Here is an 18,251-nt window from a genome sequence, read left to right as displayed (position 1 = left end):
AGAGAGAGAGAGAGAGGGGGGAAGAGAAGGAATTTCTTTCCTCGTTACTTTCATGATTCTATTTGCTAACTGATTGTGATTTCTAAATGGGCTGAAGAAGTTCTTCAGAGGACAAGTGCAATAAATGCGCCCTGCAAGCTGATTGATCAGAATCATTTAGCAAGGACATTTTCTGTAAGATTGCTTTGGTTGTTTTTTTTTTACGGCATATATTTTTCAGGTTATTTAATGCCGAATCCAGTAATTTTGAAAAAAAAAAGTTTTATGTTTGAAGTTGTTTATATCTTTAAATATTTATCCATTGTGTTTGGTTTGGTTGTTTTGTAAAGAGAAAAGGGGAACGAAAAAAAAGAGGAGAAAAGATGGGCTGTTTTTAATTTTTTTTTTTTTTGCAGAATATAATTAAGTTTTAAAAATGGATAGAAAAGCAAAAAAAAAAACATTAGTGTTAGATACTTTTTATCTAAGGAAGCCAATATCATCAGACAGCCTTATCTGACAGCACGTTTTCCGTAAGAGAAAAAAAAGTCTTCGTTTATGACTCCTACGTACCTTTGTATATGTTTCGTCCAGATTCATGCGGACAAATGTATTCTGATCGCTCAGATAAGCATTGCCACGATCCGTCGGAATTACAATCGCAGTTGTGTCGGTAGCAACCTTCAGTGTAGGAAAATGGACGGTCGAGCTGGTATTTAGCATCATGCGCTTCGCAGTGGCGTGGTTTCGCCCGGGATTTGATGACGATCGCCTTTGAATCAGCTGAAAACAATCGGACAGCAAATTTTTAGGAATCGTTTCGAAATTGTTTATATGACAATCGAACATTTGTATTATGTGTATTATTTGCCTTACTATCCTCATCCTGTTTGTTGTATTCAAAACGCTTCGACCGATATAACCTTCGGCCTTCTTCAGGTGCGTCTTTTAGAACTTGTGAACCTTCTAATCAAACTCGGAAATCCGGAAGCAATACTAAACTGAACCTTTTATTTAATCTGCTAAATGTTTAATAGTAGAAATAGTTTCTTCCAATACGTAGTAATATTGCACATCTGAACAAGATAAGGTTTAAGGATCCCAACATTCAGAGTAGAATTGTACATGTGAGCCTATGATGTAATGGTTAAATGCGTTGATTATTAATCACTTCTAAGTAATAATGTTCCGGGGATTTAAAAATTAATGTTTTATACAAACAATAATTAAGAATAACATATAATTAATACTTTTATCTGGTCATAGTTGACAGAATAAGAACAATCAAAATAAATAACGGGTTCAGCTCGAAATTACGTATTGATTCCCGAGTTCGGCATAAATATCGCCGAATTTGAATAAGCTTTCTATGAAAAGTGTACCTTAAGAAAACCGGAGTCTACTTCGGCTAAAATGTCGTAGCGTGAATAAAAAAAAAAAATTTAAAAAAAAACAAGAGACTAGTGATTCATATCATTATAATAATAGATATTTTATGTAAAATTAATTGACTCGGAAGATTTCAAAAAGTAATTCTCCAAAACTATTATGTGTTTTTCTAATATAGAAATACGTTTATAGAACAAATTGCACAATCAACTAAAAAATAACACTAGTGTAGAACAATATAAGAATGGAGAAATCCTTCACGACTGAAACAATTTTTATTTTTTGTTCCTTTTCTCCACATTAAAAAATGACTCTGGTGTCTAACTCTGTTCTGTGGGAAGGCATTGTAAATAGGAAAAATATGAGAATGAAGTGGATGAATTCAGAAATAATGTTAAACAAGTATTCTTTTACGCAACTCACTTCGTTCTGCGATGCTTTGATGGACGGTTCGAGATTCATCAATTTCCGGCTCTCTCTCTCGATCTGGTTTACATATCTCCTCGGCGTCTTTGGCGGGGCATTCCCATGATCCATTCAAATGACAGGTACAATGATATTCGATGCAACCGTCCACGAAGTTGAACGCTCGACCCAACGGGTATTCACTACCCATCACACTACAAGCCCGCACGTAATCGCTATGTACAATGGTCAATTTTCTGCTTGGACCTGAAAAGTAGGAATGAAATACAAACAGTGTAAGAATTGTGAAAATTGAAGTGTTTACACGATTGCATTGTTATGTGAGAAATGTGTCTGCCTCATTTTATCTCTGTTTATTTTCTCATTGTATAGAGATGGTTTGAAAGTCTTTTTAGTCATATAAAAAAAGACGGGTCTCTGAAGTCTTGTGCCCTTATGAAAAGGGGTAATTGGAAAGTTCTGTTATCTTTATCAAAACAATGGTACAAAAGTTTTGTTAGCCTCACTAAAATGTAAGTACGTATATGTAGAGATTCATACATGCACCTATGTGTGTATAGGTTTATTAGATTTTACTTACCCCCCTCTCTCTCTCTCTCTCGCACACACACGCACACACACACACACACACACACACGCACACACACACACACATATATATATGTGTATACACAGGGGGGAAAAGAAAGTCCGCATTTTTAATTTTTTTCAAAAGCTGCAAATTTAAGCTAGATTTAATGTAACTGTTTAAACAAACTATGCACCATTTGATTGGCCTTTTATTCTTCTATAATTTTACCTTATTTCATATTTTACATTTAATTGAAATATTCTTGTGTTCACGTCAATTTAAAAAAAAAATAACTTCAAACTGAGGAGGCAAAAGGTAAGTCCGCACAATGGAAAATTGTTATTTAAATGTAACTTTAGCACATTAATGCAACAAAAATACAACAGGAACACAATGAACTAGTTAATATTTAGTAGCATAGCCCTTCTGCAAATTGATAGTCTGCAATCTTTTGGGAATTCTTTGAATTAGACTGCAGCAATACTCCGGAGAAAGGGCATCCCAATTTTCTTTAATTTTTGTCCAAATTTCTTCCAAATTTGAAATTTTATCATTGCGTAGTTGTTGCTTGATATAATGCTATAGGTTTTCGATAGGATTGAGGTCGGAGATTGTGCAGGCCAATCCAAACACGAAATATCATGCTCTTCAAGGAAGCTCTTCACATTGCCAGCTGTGTGAATGGGAGGATTATCCTGTATGAAGATGGAATTATCATCCAAATTCCGACCAAAGTAGGGTAGAAAAGGCCCAGTCAACATATTAATGTAGTTGGTCGAATTCATTCGACCTTGCAAGCGAACTATAGGCCCTCGATCATTCGTACTAATAATGCCCCACATCAAACTGAACCTCCACCACCTTGCAGCGTTGACACTGAGCACCTAGGATTAAATTCTTCATCTTTCCTCCGACGTACATACTGCTCACTACCACTGTCTAGCCTATTGAACTTGCTTTCGTCGCTAAAAATCACTTTTTACCAATTTGAAGAGTCATGATCTTCATTGCATCTGACGAGGTCTAGACGACGCTTTCTGTTCTTTACAGAAATCATTGGCTTGCGTCTTGCCGCATATCCTCGCAAATTAAATCCCTTTAATCTGTTCTTGACAGTAGAAAGAGAGCACTTTTTAACAATATTGCAATGTTGTTGGATTTGGGGAGCCGGTTCAAATCTGTTTCTTAGGCTGCAGATATTGATAGCATTGTCTCCTCTGTTAGAAGTAACTCTAGTACGACCATCACTGCCGGTGTTTTGATGCTTTTGCACAGTCATTCGTACCGTTTTCTCATCACATTTCAATCTGCAGACAATTTCTCGATTGGATAAACCAGAAAGGTGGAAATTAATGAGCTCCTGACAATCACTAAGAGAAAGTCGTGGAATGTGGACTAAATGTTACATTGTATAACCTGGAACAACAACAATTACGATTAGAGATGCTTTGTTGCCCGTTGGTGGATATTTTAAACTGATTTAGGGGCGATAATTTAAGCTGGTTTTAAGTGAATTTGTTGCCGCGGACTTTCTTTTAGCCTCCTTAATTTGAAGTTATTTTTTTTTTTAATTGACGTGAACACTAGAATATTTCCATTGAAAGTCAAATATAAACAGGTAAAATTATAGAGGAATAAACGGCGAATCAAATTAGGTATTGGTTGTTTAAACAGTTATATTAAATGTAGCTTAAATTTGCAGTTTTGGAAAAAATTACAAGTGCAGATTTTCTTTTTGCCGGCACTGTATATTACAGAAAATAAAAGATAAATAATTGTGAAATTATAAATCAGTTTTCAAAAGAAGAAACAGAATGAAATCCGGATTTTATTTTGTTTCTCCTTTTGAAGCTGATTTATAATTTCACAAATAGTTATCTTTTATTCTCTGTTTAATATAGCCCTAGGCAAATACGTCTATTGAGTTTACCATATTTCTGCAGTACTTCGGGCACAGAACTTTTAAATTATTCATACATTAATTGAAACTCTGCTCTTTTAAACCTCTCATCTATTTCTTTCTTTCTCTCTCTCTCTCTCTCTCTCTCTCTCTCTCTCTGTATATATATATATATATATATATATATATATATATATATATATATATATATATATATATATATAAACGACTGGGCAACGTTGTCCAGTCGTACAATACACTTAAACATGATATTTTAATTTATGCAGATTGCGTATGTATTATTATTGAATCAATCCTCTATTATTAATAATTTTCCCGATATATATATATATATATATATATATATATATATATATATATATATATATATATATATATATATTCTCTAGTTTTTAACCTAAAAAATCGAGAATATAATATACACATGACGCAAATGGATATTTAATTGTTGTATTATAAAAAGAGCCTCATTTCTTTAGTTTCCTTTACTATTCTGTGTCCATATAAAAATATTTCGATTGCTTAAAAGTTAGTTATTGACTCAAGCCGCTTGAACAATGCTGAAAAATTCAATGCAATAGCAATAATAAAATGAGAGAAGTAAATTACGATTAATATTACGCATCAAAAGCAGGAAGTAACGACATAAGCCTTGGCTTCGAAATGTAATTTCTTCTTTCAAATATTATATTCAATTTCATACTTAACACTTAACGTGACAAAGTTAAGCAAAAGGTCGGCCTTTAGCTGAAAGGTATATACACATGTCCGGCCAAGGATATTTATATACTAAAAATACGCCGAACTCATTTTTATTAATCACTATCATAGAAATACGCTAAGATTCATATTATTGTTATGTAATTGCTATAAACAGATGTGGCTTGGAATCGAGATATATATATATATATATATATATATATATATATATATAAATTCTCTCTCTGTCTCTCTCTCTCTGTCTCTCTCTCTCTCTCTCTCTCTCTCTCTATATATATATATATATATATATATATATATATATATATATATATATATATTTCCTTCAGTCAACAATTTTGTGAAACTACGAACATTACATAATGGTAAACGAAATACATACACTGACCTCCCAAAGAAGAAGCTAATGACGTAGAGGATCTTATCATAATGAATGAGTACTACTCCCACTTCCCCCCCCCCAAAGAGGAAAATAGTTGCATAACATTAAGGAGGATATAATAGATGTTAGGATTAACCGTTACTCCTTAAAAAGTAAGAGTTAATATCTGCGAGTTGCACAATCAGAACTGATTCTGCACTACTTACTATTCAATTTTAATGCAAACAATAGTTTAAATCAGGGATTTTCCTCATTCATTTAAAAAAAATACCGGCACATGAAAACATTATTTTTTTTTATCGTTCTTTGGCTTTTGGTAAAGTTTAAAGAGTGGTGTTACATCGCTGAAACGAACCTTTACTTCTGCATATGTTTCAATGATTAAAAATGAACCAGTGGAGAAAACTCTACATGCTATACGAGGGTCATCCATTATAATCTCCGAAAAAATACACGGAAAACATCAAATTCATTGCCATAAACCCCAACGTCAAGATACAACAATACAGACGGAAACATGAAACAAAATTCAAGAAACTCAACAACATTTCTCAGTACAACTTAATGAATATTCATTTCACGGACGTACAAATTGACGAACATTAAATGTAACTAATCCTGTTGTATATCCTTTTTTTTAAGTTTTCTCAGCAGAATGTTTTAACTGGTACTCTTTTGATTACAGTGCAAATATAATTTCCAATTCCACTGCAAAACAATACTAATTTCTAAAGTTTTCTATTAAAAATCATATTCCCTTTTCGCTCATGTTCCATCGTCCGTTTCACCCTTCTTCTGAAAATCAGAACTAAAAAATGGCCCACTAAAGCCTATATTTGATACCTCTTTACACGTAGGTGTCAAAATATAAGGATCAATCAGTGAGAGGTCGATACACTAGTCACGTGTACGCACCTCCTCTCCTCATTGGCGCGACTCTATTTCGCGCTCACCTGTGGATATAAATATTTGATTATTAAATTATAATTATTACCCCTCCTCCTTTCAAAAAATATCACTGTGTTTTGAAAGATTTGTTATCGCTTTAAAAGCTGTAATGCATAGGTAGTTCCACAGTTAAAAGCTGAGATTGGACCCTCTTAAGATAAAATGTATTGAGTTGATAAAATACGGTTTTTATACTTTTGATTCGTAAAACTGAATTGTTGGGCGCGTGAATATAGGTGTTTTGAAACCCATGGTGTAAGGCGGAATCGAGCAATTATTATTTTTTTAATTTATTACGTTTAATGATTAGTATTTAGTATTTAGTGAAAAAATCTCTGAAATTCAAGAAAAAACTCAAAACAGTCCATTTAAAAGTAAAAAAAAAAAATTATATTAGATGTCTGCGAGAATGAATCTAATTTAAAAAATAACAAGTTAAGTATGCATGGCCCCTCGTGAGTGCACAGTGAATGAGGCATAAAAATGGCTAAGTTCAGAATTGCCCCCTCATTGAGTCCCAAATATGGTAAAATAGTCCCAAAAATGGAGTGTTTTTATTAGCCGTAAAAGAGCCCCTGGGACACACCCAAGAGTTATCGCGTAGTATAGACAAAATTATATAGAAATCAGTTAGTTACAATTTTTTAGAAAGTTTTATAAAAATCCAATGCATCAAATTCTTTTTTAATAAGCACAAAAGTGTCAATTTTAGCCATTTTAACCCGAAAGCCATCCCTAGGAGGGCAATCGGAGTTTTCCCGGAAAATCTGTTCTGTTACTTTTTTACTTGTTTAATATTTTGCAAAATTTCAAAAACATTCGAAGGCGTGGTTATTGAGAAAAGTGCGGGCAGATGAACGGACAAACGGACAAGGGTGAATTTACAGGTCCCCTCTCCTTTTGTCGGGGGACGAATAAATCGGTTAATATTTCATTCCTTTTAACTCACCTCTTACAATTTTTTGGCCAGGTTTAAGTTGGCAAATGTATTCCGATCGTTCAGATGGACATTCCCATGATCCGTCAGAATGGCATTCACAGTTCATCCGGAAACAGTCTTCAACAAAGGAAAATGAACGCCCCAAAGCATATTGGTTGTTATTGACTTTACATTCACTTATGTCAGTGCCGACCGCAACAACTGTAGTCCTCATATCAGCTGAAAATATTCCGAGTAGATAACGTCATACACGATTTAAAAAAAAATAAATAGAAACATTTCATTCTATTTATTAAATTCATGCTCTGCTTCTTTACTTATAAAGTATTGGTAGAATCGAGACATTATAAAGAGAGAGAGAGAGAGAGAGAGAGAGAGAGAGAGAGAGAGAGAGATAAGAAAAGAAAAATAGATTTCTGAACATTTTCAATTATTCATTATTATATTGTTCTTATTATATCATATAGATTATGAAACACTTCGATATTGTTTAAACTGTTAAAATTCACCTCAATGAAACAGTATAAAGAAATGAATATGTTTTAATTATTAAGATTAAAGTGAAACCTGTAAGACGATCAATTATTTGTTTGATTTGCTTCTTTATTTGTTCGTTATGTTTAGATAGCCAAATTTTAAAATGATATTTTTTTGTAATTTAACCGTTTAGAAGCATTACACATATTGATATTAATACATATCAATTTACTGAGCAAATTATGTTAAATATTTAATCTGATAGTCCCTTAAACTAATATGTTTTTTTTTATTATCGAATTATTCTAATTCTATTTTTCTTATAACGTTTTACGCTGTTGCTTTCCTACCGTCTCTTTTCAAAAATCTATTACTCTATTAGCAAAACTATTATAGGAATAATTTTTTGCTATCTATCTGCAAATCGATGGAAAATATTTTCAAAAATATCCACCATCATTAGAAATATCGTTATCTTAAAACGTTTCAATAACCCCCATTTTTATTGTTTTTCCTAGTAAAATATTTAATCTCATTCTTTTTCCAACGTCTCCCTGTAATAAAACTTAAAAGAAAACTCACTTTTCATGTGTGGATGTTCCTCTCGAGTAGCGTTTACCCCGTGCTCATCTCCGCATTTATCTTCGGCACTTACCGCTGGACATTCCCAAGATCCATCAGTACGACAGTCACAGTTGTATTTAATACAACCATCATACAATGAGAATGGACGTCCCAATGGATATTCCTTGCCTTCCACAGCACAAGCGTTAGCGTTATCACTCACAACGATTTTCATGCTTTTACTCGGGCCTGAATACAAATAACACGTATAACATATTTGATATTGAAAAATATTAAAAATATTGACAGATACTCGCTATTGGAAGATATTATAGCATATTGAGAGATACTTAGCATATTGAGAGCATGTTGAGAGATATCTGATATTGAAATGTATCGTAAGATATTTGATATTAAAAGATATTCGATATTGAAAAATAGTAAAAACATTGACAGATACTCGCTATTGTAAGATATTATAGCATATTGAGAGCATATTGAAAGATATCTGATATTGAAATATATTGTAAGATATTTGATATTAAAAATATTTGATATTGAACAAATATTGAAAGCCATTTAATATTGAATCATATTTAAAATTATTTCATATTGAAATATTATATAGAGTATTGTAAAATGTTTGATAGTAAAAGATTTTTTTCATTGATAACAAATGATATATTATATCATTTATTATTATTATTATTATTATTATTATTATTATTATTATTATTATTATTATTATTATTATTGAATCCTTTGAGATGAGGCTTCATAGTTTGTGTATTCATTTTATTGCGGATTGTTATCTTCATTTTCATAGTTGTTGATGCTTCACATCTTTTACTTCAGTTCCGAATTGCGCCACAATTGTATTCCCAAAATGTTGGTATCTACTTATGTATGACCAAGGATTATTCCTAGAAGTAACTATAACATTACTTGATCTTTTTTTATATTTACACTTGAACTCAGAAATACTTATATCATCCACCATGGACCAACGTATTTTAACTCCAGACGTGAAAAATTTGGAACCACAAACAACATATCGAATTTAATTGCTGATTCAAACCATTTTTGTCCGAAAAAGTGAGGTAATATTTATTCATTACATTTTCATTCCGGCTTTAAAAGATTTCAAAATTTCCATCAACCGCAACACGTCACCCTGAATCACCATTTCAACTGGATAGAGACAGTATTTCACACAGCAGAGCTTCTGTTTATCTTTTTTTTTTAATTACATTTTCACCCCAAACAAGGCACATTGCCACGTTTGTGTAGGGGGCTACTGGGACACTATGTTGGGATTTGGACAGCAAGATGTCGGTTCACGTTACACTTGAACTTCTGCATGTCAGTAGAGTTAGGGAAGCAGCGACCTGGGATGGAATTCCAGAGTCTCGCGGTGCTGGGGAAGAAATTACTGGAGTAGAAAGATCTTTTACATCTAGTGATCTCTACTGTGGTGGGATTTAGCTGGCTGTCGGGTTTGTCGAGGTGTCTACGTCGTGGGGGCACAAGTGTCTGCAGTTCGTCAGAGCATTCACCATTAAAATACTTGTAAAACAGGCAGAGGGTGCAACGTTTCGTCGATGGGACAGAGGCTGAAGCTTAGATGCCAGTTCAGGGCCTATCAGATTGACGACTCTCTTTTGAACCTTGTCTAGGAGCGAGAGACTAGCAGCAGACGCACCAGCCCAAATATGACAGCAATACTCCATACATGGGCGAATGGTGGCCTTATAGAGGTACAGGATACTTTCAGGTGTCAGTAGTTTTCTAGCACGGTAGAGAGAGCCTACCTTCTTCGCAGCGGCCCTAGCAATGTTTTCAATATAATTGTTCCAACTCATGGTTCGGTGAACGTTAGGCCAAGCAGTTTGAAAGATGTACTCTCAGACAGGGAGTCACTGGCTATTGCTATTGGTGGCAGAGAAGGTTTCTTGTAATTATTGAAGGAAACCAGTTTAGTCTTGGCAGCATTGAATGTAACCATCTATTTATGTCCACATTCCACTACAGATTGGAGGTCATCTTCTTGTGTTTTTGCCATTTCTTTATTTGCCATTTATCTATTAATATTAAAAAAATGTTTCAACATTGCTTTGCACTCAACAAAAACATAAATAACTTTGGATAACAATTCTACTCCTTTGCCTTTTAAAAACTTTCTCCGCCTGTAAAGTTTTCCTTGCTGTCGTATTTTCATTTATTTTATTTTTTTATTTTTAGTTTTCTTATTTGATTGCTTATGTTTTTTATATCTACTTTTTATTATTTTATATTTAATAAATTTGTATATCATATACCGTTATTATATATTATTATTTTATAATTTTTATATTTTTTTTATCCCATATTTCTTTGTATTTTATCCCCGTATTCTATCATCTCTTTATCTTTTTTTATCTTTATCCTTTATCTTATTCACGAAAAATTGTTTTTATATTGTATCCTTTATAATTTATCCACTCACTTTATCATTTTATTCCTAATATTTTATACTTCATTTAAAAACAAAGTTATAATTCTGATGCCTCACTAAAATATACAGACCAAGAATACCCCCCTAGATATAACCCGTTAATACATATGATTAAATATCATTCTCTTTCAATCACTTAACTTATATTCCCCCCGAGAGTTTAGTTAAGCATATTGCACGGATATATTGGACCCACCATAGCAGACATGCTATGCATCTACCTTCATTATATAATAAAAGTTATACTCCTCCTCCAATATCACAGAGATCAATTTAGTTATCGCATTCCCTCAACAGACAGTTTCAATATTTTATCTCTCATTACACCATTATTTCGCTCCTAATGTAAGTATCGCTAGACGTCGCATCCCTATATGTTACCTAGCATCTTCTCTCTTACTCTGATGAAAAGCATTAGACTTCGAAATACTATAATAAAATTGCTCAATATACTGGATAGAGCAAAGAAAAATTTACAGTTTTTGTATTTAGAAAATTATATTTTTCTAAATTAAATTTAAATACAAAAACTCCAAATTTTATATATATATATATATATATATATATATATATATATATATATATATATATATATATATATATATATATATGATTAGTTTTTTTGGAAAAAGAAATCCAGCAGAGTGCTCAATTAAAAGGAAAATCCGAAATGTAAGAGCGTATTTATATATATATATATATATATATATATATATATATATATATATATATATATATATATATATATATATATATATATATATTCTAGCAAAGTTATTAAATGCAACGGAGACACTTTGCTTTATGATTCTTTTTTTTTTTTAAATTTTTCGATTTTCCGGATAATTTTTTATTATATCAAAATCAAAAATAATAATAAAGGTTTCAGTGTTGTTACTCTCACAAGCGCTTTTGATTCGTCCACGAATCATCTTCAGGTTCTGTTGATAGATAGCGCTAGTATTGTTTAAATGCATGGTGATTCGATTCGAGAGAACGTTGTCGTTGTATGTCCAATGTATTTATGATTCATATATTTATTTTTTGAGTTACATTTTCCCAGAGAGCATTTGAATTTTTTCACTACATTTTAATTGCATTTTCTTTTATCTTGAAGTCAGGTGTCATTTGATTTGGGTAAAATACATTAATGGAGTTTGCATTTCAAGGGGTTGTAACATTCGTTGTATTTGTGCATCAACAATGTAATTCGGAAAGTGATTGTTAATGAGTACTTGTTTCTTTTTTTTATTTCAATGTGTAGTGCTTTTTTGTGGATGATATTTTAGCGCGATTTAATACACTTTTAATTATGGCTATTTTGTACTCGTTGGTACTCACTCTTAAAGTTCAGGAGGCTGGAGTTTATGCTCGTTGTTTTTATTTATATACAGTGGTGTTATAAGTATTAGTGGGCGTATCAATAAGGACTTCAAGAAACGAAATTTTATATTATTATTATTATTATTATTATTATTATTATTATTATTATTATTATTATTATTATTCAATTCTAATGTGAACATAAGGATTGGATTCTTGTTTTTTTTAGTTGGTATATCCGTTTATCATTTTCAGCTAAAATAAGAATGTCATCCACTTACCGTATATATATATTGGAGGCTTTATGTTATTTTTAAACATTTTGTTCTCTAGATCAGCCATGTAGAATTCACTTTGGGTCGGTCTAAGAACTGATCCCATTGCCATTTCATCTATTTGGGTATATGTGTTAACGTTGGGTTCATTGAAGGGTACTTGTGTAGTGCAGATTAATAATAATCTTTTAAACATTTTTTTAATTAATTCTAAACAAGTACTCATCAACAATTCGAGAAAAGCATCAATGTGTGTAGTGGGATGGGAGAATTTGTATATGAGTACTCTTTTAACAAACAACGAAATACAAACCTTTAATTTTTCGTTGTCCAGGTCTGAGGCGACAAATATATTCGGAACGTTCCGATGGACAATCCCATGATCCATCTGGATGACAGTGGCAGTTAAATCGAAAGCAACCGTCGTCAAAAGTAAATGGAACCCCTAACGGGAACTTGAGACCACCGGCTGTGCATTCGTTCAATCTGATTCTTGTACTCACTACTGTTGTGTTTGTATGTGCTGAAAAAAAATCATCATCATCATCATCATCATCATCATCATCATCATCATCATCATCATCATCATCATCTATCAGTACAAAGGACGTACATATTAAAACATAAACTTTTCATCAATGTTGAAAATGGAAGTAAGATTAAATGGAGGAGAAAATATTTTTCTAAAAAAGTATAACAAATAACATCACTCGAACTGCCTTACAAACAAAATATTTAAATTTCGCATTTTTTTTTTCTTGATTTCAAAAGAAAATGGTTGATTTCGTTTTATGCATGTTAACACTGAAGTATTGTTGCGACAGCTCGGCTGGTGCATCAACCACTAGTCTCCCTACCTTGTCGAAGAATTCCTCCAAACGAATTCCCACTCTAATAGGTCCACACTATCACCCATGTTCCAATCACTGTCTGATCGACAAAATGTGCTTGTTTTACAAATATTTTAATGGAATGTGCTCCGATGAAGTCGTAGCTCTCCTAACCCCTGGATGTAAATATCCCGATTATCTCAATAAGTAACAAAATCCTACCTCTCCACTCTAGCGGTTTCTAGATGTCGGAAAGCCTTCTACTTTAATAGTTTCTACCCTGCAACTGCTAGACTTTGGAATTCCTTGCCTGTTTCCTGCTTCTCTGACTATACTTGCACTTTGAAATTAAAATGTAATTAGAACACACATATCACATCTCAACTCCCTACATAGTGCTCTTCTAGACATGGTCCCGTATAGTTGATCTATTTAAGTTATAGTCCAGCTCTAATCTTATTGTGTAGCATAATGTTTACGTACTTTTTGTCGTTGGTACGGGTGGTCGATCAGTTATAGGCTTTCTATCCTTTTCAGGTTGGCACGTGTTTTCAGCTCTCTTGGCTGGACATTCCCATGATCCATCGGAGCGACAATCGCAATTGTACCTGATACATCCATCCATGAAGTAAAACGGACGCCCACGTGGATATTCGTTCCCTCTCGCAACACAGGATCTTAAGTTATTGCTGATGATGACCACCATCTTTTGATTGGGAGCTGAAGAGGAAAAATACAAAGGTTTACTATTAATAGAAATCGTGCACCAATAGGTATGATATACTATCTAATCGACGTTGTCTAGAGGTTTCCGACTTTTATTTATGTTTGCCTTTTTTATTATGACATTATCTTTCTTTTACATATATAAATATATTATAAATATGATTTTTGAAAGTTAACTATAATTATTAATGTATTATCTTGTTATTAAATTATTGATTAAACTAAATTGAATAAACCTAAAACTATTTTTTTTAATATAATATTGTATTAATCTCTGTTAAAAAAACATAGAATGGAGTTTTGTTTTCAATAATTGTAAAGCCAGGAATAACGTTCTATTCAGCAGTTTAGATAATTCCGAGCTTATTTCAATCTTCAAGAGGTCACAAAGAAGTCAGTATTTTTTTTATCTATAATAAACAGTAAAATGGCTTACTTGTTGACGAAGAAGCTGGAATTTGTTGTAGTGAATTTAATTTCTATAATTAAATTATTTTTAGGTAGGATTTTAAAAAGATCAATTTTAGTATATACCCTATGGATTTTTTTTTATTTCAATAAGTATTCGATTATTAGTGAATGAAAAATATATATTACGTAAGCAACGTAAAGACGAGAAACACGCATACGCGAGATATTATCACATATATTTTTATTTTTTACAGATATTCAAGCGACTGTTATATGATAAAAGAAAACGAGACTTATTTTAGTCACTTTTGGTAAAAGTTTTGGTTAATGATCGTCTTTTTCTAGTAATATGTTATGTGTGTGTGTTAGAAAAAAGAAGATTTGCATATCAAAATTAAATTAAATAGAAAGAAATTAGACAAACATGCTCGACCTGACGTCTTTGAAATATCAGTATAAAAATATTTTCCACCTCTAGTCACCCTGAATAGCCGTGATACCATGAAAAACTGTTTTAATACAATTGGTTTTTAGAGCAGGCAGTGCAATTTTGCATAAGTATTAACAATATTAGATCCGTTTTTCAGTTAAGTCGAAATGACAAATGCAAGAATAAGAAAAACACAGATCAAGACAATAGCTGTGTCGTAGGCGTGTATATTTGCACTTACAAATCTAAATCCTCTAGTTTAGTATAATCTGATTCAAGTTATGATGTATAGTTTACTGTAGTATTCATATTTTATTTATTTGCGAATTATTATCCTAATCTTTTATGATTATTGTTTAACGACGTTTCGGCCAACTATTCCTTTGGCCTTCGTCAGGTTGTTAACCGTGACGGGACAGGAAGGCTGAATCTTCAACTGTATCTTCAATAATTACTGCCTTCCATAGTTGTTGTCGTCTCACCACGGTTTGGTCAAGTAATCCTCTGGCCGGCTTTGGTTAGGATTGAAACCGTTATCTTCAGATAATGCTCACCCTGGAACTGTACAGCTTCAACGGCTCTATCAACTGCGCCACGGGCCCCGAAGTCCTCATTTCCAGGTGAGCATAAAGTTATTTAACGTGAGCCAACTATTGGATTGTCTCAATCTATAAAGTTAGTTATCCGTATATTTTTATATATGTGTATCTATATGATTCACCCCTAAACTAATTAAGCAATCATTATATGAACTTTTGAACAAAGCTGCTAGGCGTAAGCGATCGTAATTTCGCTTATAGTTAATTGATTTTTATGCAAACGAGGTTAAACAGGGTAGTTGCTGCTCGTGATAATTTCGAAACATCTAATTTTTGCGAAATTTTGTCAATTGGTATTAGAGAAATAATAATAATAATAATAATAATAATAATAATAATAATAATAATAATAATAATGATATTTCTCAAATTTTAGTTTTTTGTAGTATTTTAAAATGATTTAAAAAGCATAATAAGGACACGGTCTAACGTTTGAAAATTAAAATATTTCAGATTTACATCGAATTTAATCCATAATCATTAGATACGGATTAAGCGATATTCCTTTAATGTGAATTACTTTTCAAACTCCTTAAGCTTAAACCATAAGTGTTACATATTGCCAGAATCAAAATCATGCAATGAATATTGATCAAAATTGGAATAAAAAGTCTAGATATAAGGATCAGTAGCATTAGATGTTGATTTTAATGACACGAAAGACACAAGAATTGTATTTCTTTTTGTATTTGTTTGGTTACGTTTCTTTGACAATCTTCCCTTTTAACTAAAATCCTTTGATTCATTTTACATCCGGACAACGCCATATTCATCGGCTGTTCATATCAAAAGAAAAGTATTACATTCTCACATTTAAAATCTCTGTATCCAGATTCAAGCTGACACGCAGGTTCAGCGCGTTCGCCAGGACAATCCCATGATCCGTTGTAATGGCATTCACACAAATATGTGATGCAGTCCTCAGTGAAAGAAAAGTCACGTCCGAGTGAGTGGTGCCGTCCACCAGCTGTACAATATCTGATTTCCGAACGCGATATTAACATCAAACCTCTGAAATAGGCTAAAAAGATAATTAAAATAAAACTCATGACAAAGCATTAATTTTCACATTATTATGTACGTAAATATGCAGACATAAACACTCTGAGAGCATAAACCTCCGCCGACTTGCATGTATTAAGCAACTTTAACAACTGATTTAATGAATGAAATCGAATCATTTAGCTAAACGGTCAACAAAAAACGGTATTAGGCCAAAATAATCTACATATAAAAAACATTTTCTGTTACTTTCGGTTTATGTTTACTAAAAATAAGTATGCAAAATACATTTTTTTAAAAATATTTTCGGAGGTGGGTATCATTTTTATTTTTTCAATTTTCTTTTGAATGTCAAAATATTTCATGAAAATTATTTTAATTAAAATTATTTAATGAAATTGATTTTCGTCGAAAAGTTAACGAAAATCACTTCCAACAGATACTATCTCCAAAACGTCAGTATTATAATTGAACACGAAATTGCTTTATAAATTAGTTTTATAATTACAAAATAAAACTCTTATATTCCCTAAATAAACTCAATTTCATTAAAATATTTTTATAATGTAAAAAAAAAAAAAATGACAAAAAAGAAAATATATACCATACTAATTATTCCGAGATAAAATAAATCGAAACTATTTGAGTACGTTTCTTTTGAAATTTTTTGAAATTTTTAACACAAACCGGAAGTAACAGGAAGCATCTCCCTTCTGCTTTGACAGGGATCAAAACCTCGTTGGTGATGTCCTTTTCTCTTCCTTGCAACATCTTTCTCATAGAAGAGACGCTGCAGGTCTATCTTTACCGTTATTTCTATGGCAAGTGCTCGACTGAGCTTCAATCTATGGTACCCCTGCAAAACTTTCATGGCAAGCACCCGTCTAGCTACAACTATTGTCAATAGTTCCTCTCATAATTGTACCTAAATCTAAACGCAGTTTGCATAAACAAAGCTTATTTCCCAGCTAACTACAAGGTTGTCTTCAAATCCAATGTGAACAAATTCTTGCTAACCCGTCCCCTTAAATAGTTCAGTTCTGCTCAATACCCACCAAAAACTATTATTGAGCTGCTGTCGCACCGATCACTTTACACTCATTAATCCTTATCCTCGAGTGGTCTCCGGTCCTTGATAATTGGTCGCCTCTTTATAAAAAAGAACTTCCCACTTGTGGAATTCTATACCACGGACTGCTTTCTAGCTGACTACAAGATAATCGCCTTCAAGTCCAATGTAAACAAGTTCCCGTTGAGCCGCTCCTTAAATAATCAAATTCCACGCACCATTACTGATCATTAGACTGTTGTGTCACTGACCACCTTACACTCATTAACGTTTATCCTCAAATGACCTAAAGGCCTTGATAAGTAGCCCCCCTCGTAAAATAGCAATATCTAGAACTTATTTTAGCCTAGCAATGTTTTCTAGGACTTATTCCGTTGCCCCAATCAAAAAGGTGTTTAGTGTTTTAAAGATAGTGTGCAAGTATTTATTTAGTTTTTACAACAAGACCCGATTTAAATCTGGGAAAAAGTAATTTTCTTTGTTGTATTGTAAATAATAATGGGAATAATTTTAACTGTTCATTGTTATTATTTTAAAATAAAATGTACTTTTAATAAAAGTTGTATTTATTAAAAAAAAAAACCCTCACAGCTGTTTTACATTGATTGAGAGAAACTATCGTTTTAATTTCGTAGAAATATTTATCTCAGCGTTATTAAAATTAGTGGGAAATTAAACAGAGTCTTTCAAGCTTGTTACAGAAGTTTTGAGATGAAGATTAGTGATTTTGTATTGTTTAGATGAGTCGGAGTTCAGTTCTCATCTTGGATATTAT

The 18,251-nt window shown here is 32.3% G+C and overlaps 1 protein-coding gene across 4 annotated transcripts in view; it reads right to left on the bottom strand.

Annotated features, from left to right (window-relative positions):
* The window catches only part of LOC145288028 (uncharacterized), a 593,135-nt gene that overhangs the window by 315,483 nt on the left and 259,401 nt on the right, over positions 1–18,251 (bottom strand). For all 4 annotated transcript variants that reach the window (XM_080136036.1, XM_080136037.1, XM_080136039.1 and 1 more), the window contains exons 45-51: positions 16,217–16,426; positions 13,723–13,959; positions 12,723–12,932; positions 8,336–8,566; positions 7,286–7,495; positions 1,792–2,040; positions 553–762 (exon numbers count right to left, since the gene is read on the bottom strand). In XM_080136036.1, coding sequence (XP_079992162.1) covers positions 553–762; positions 1,792–2,040; positions 7,286–7,495; positions 8,336–8,566; positions 12,723–12,932; positions 13,723–13,959; positions 16,217–16,426 — 1,557 coding nt within the window. The remainder of the gene's footprint in view (positions 1–552; positions 763–1,791; positions 2,041–7,285; positions 7,496–8,335; positions 8,567–12,722; positions 12,933–13,722; positions 13,960–16,216; positions 16,427–18,251) is intronic.

The sequence above is a fragment of the Euprymna scolopes genome, chromosome 11, assembly GCF_053919585.1.
Source record: "Euprymna scolopes isolate OS-2025 chromosome 11, ASM5391958v1, whole genome shotgun sequence".
Classification (NCBI taxonomy): domain Eukaryota; kingdom Metazoa; phylum Mollusca; class Cephalopoda; order Sepiida; family Sepiolidae; genus Euprymna; species Euprymna scolopes.
The sequence above is the reverse complement of the archived record's forward strand: the minus strand, read 5'-3'. Positions and strand labels throughout refer to the sequence as shown.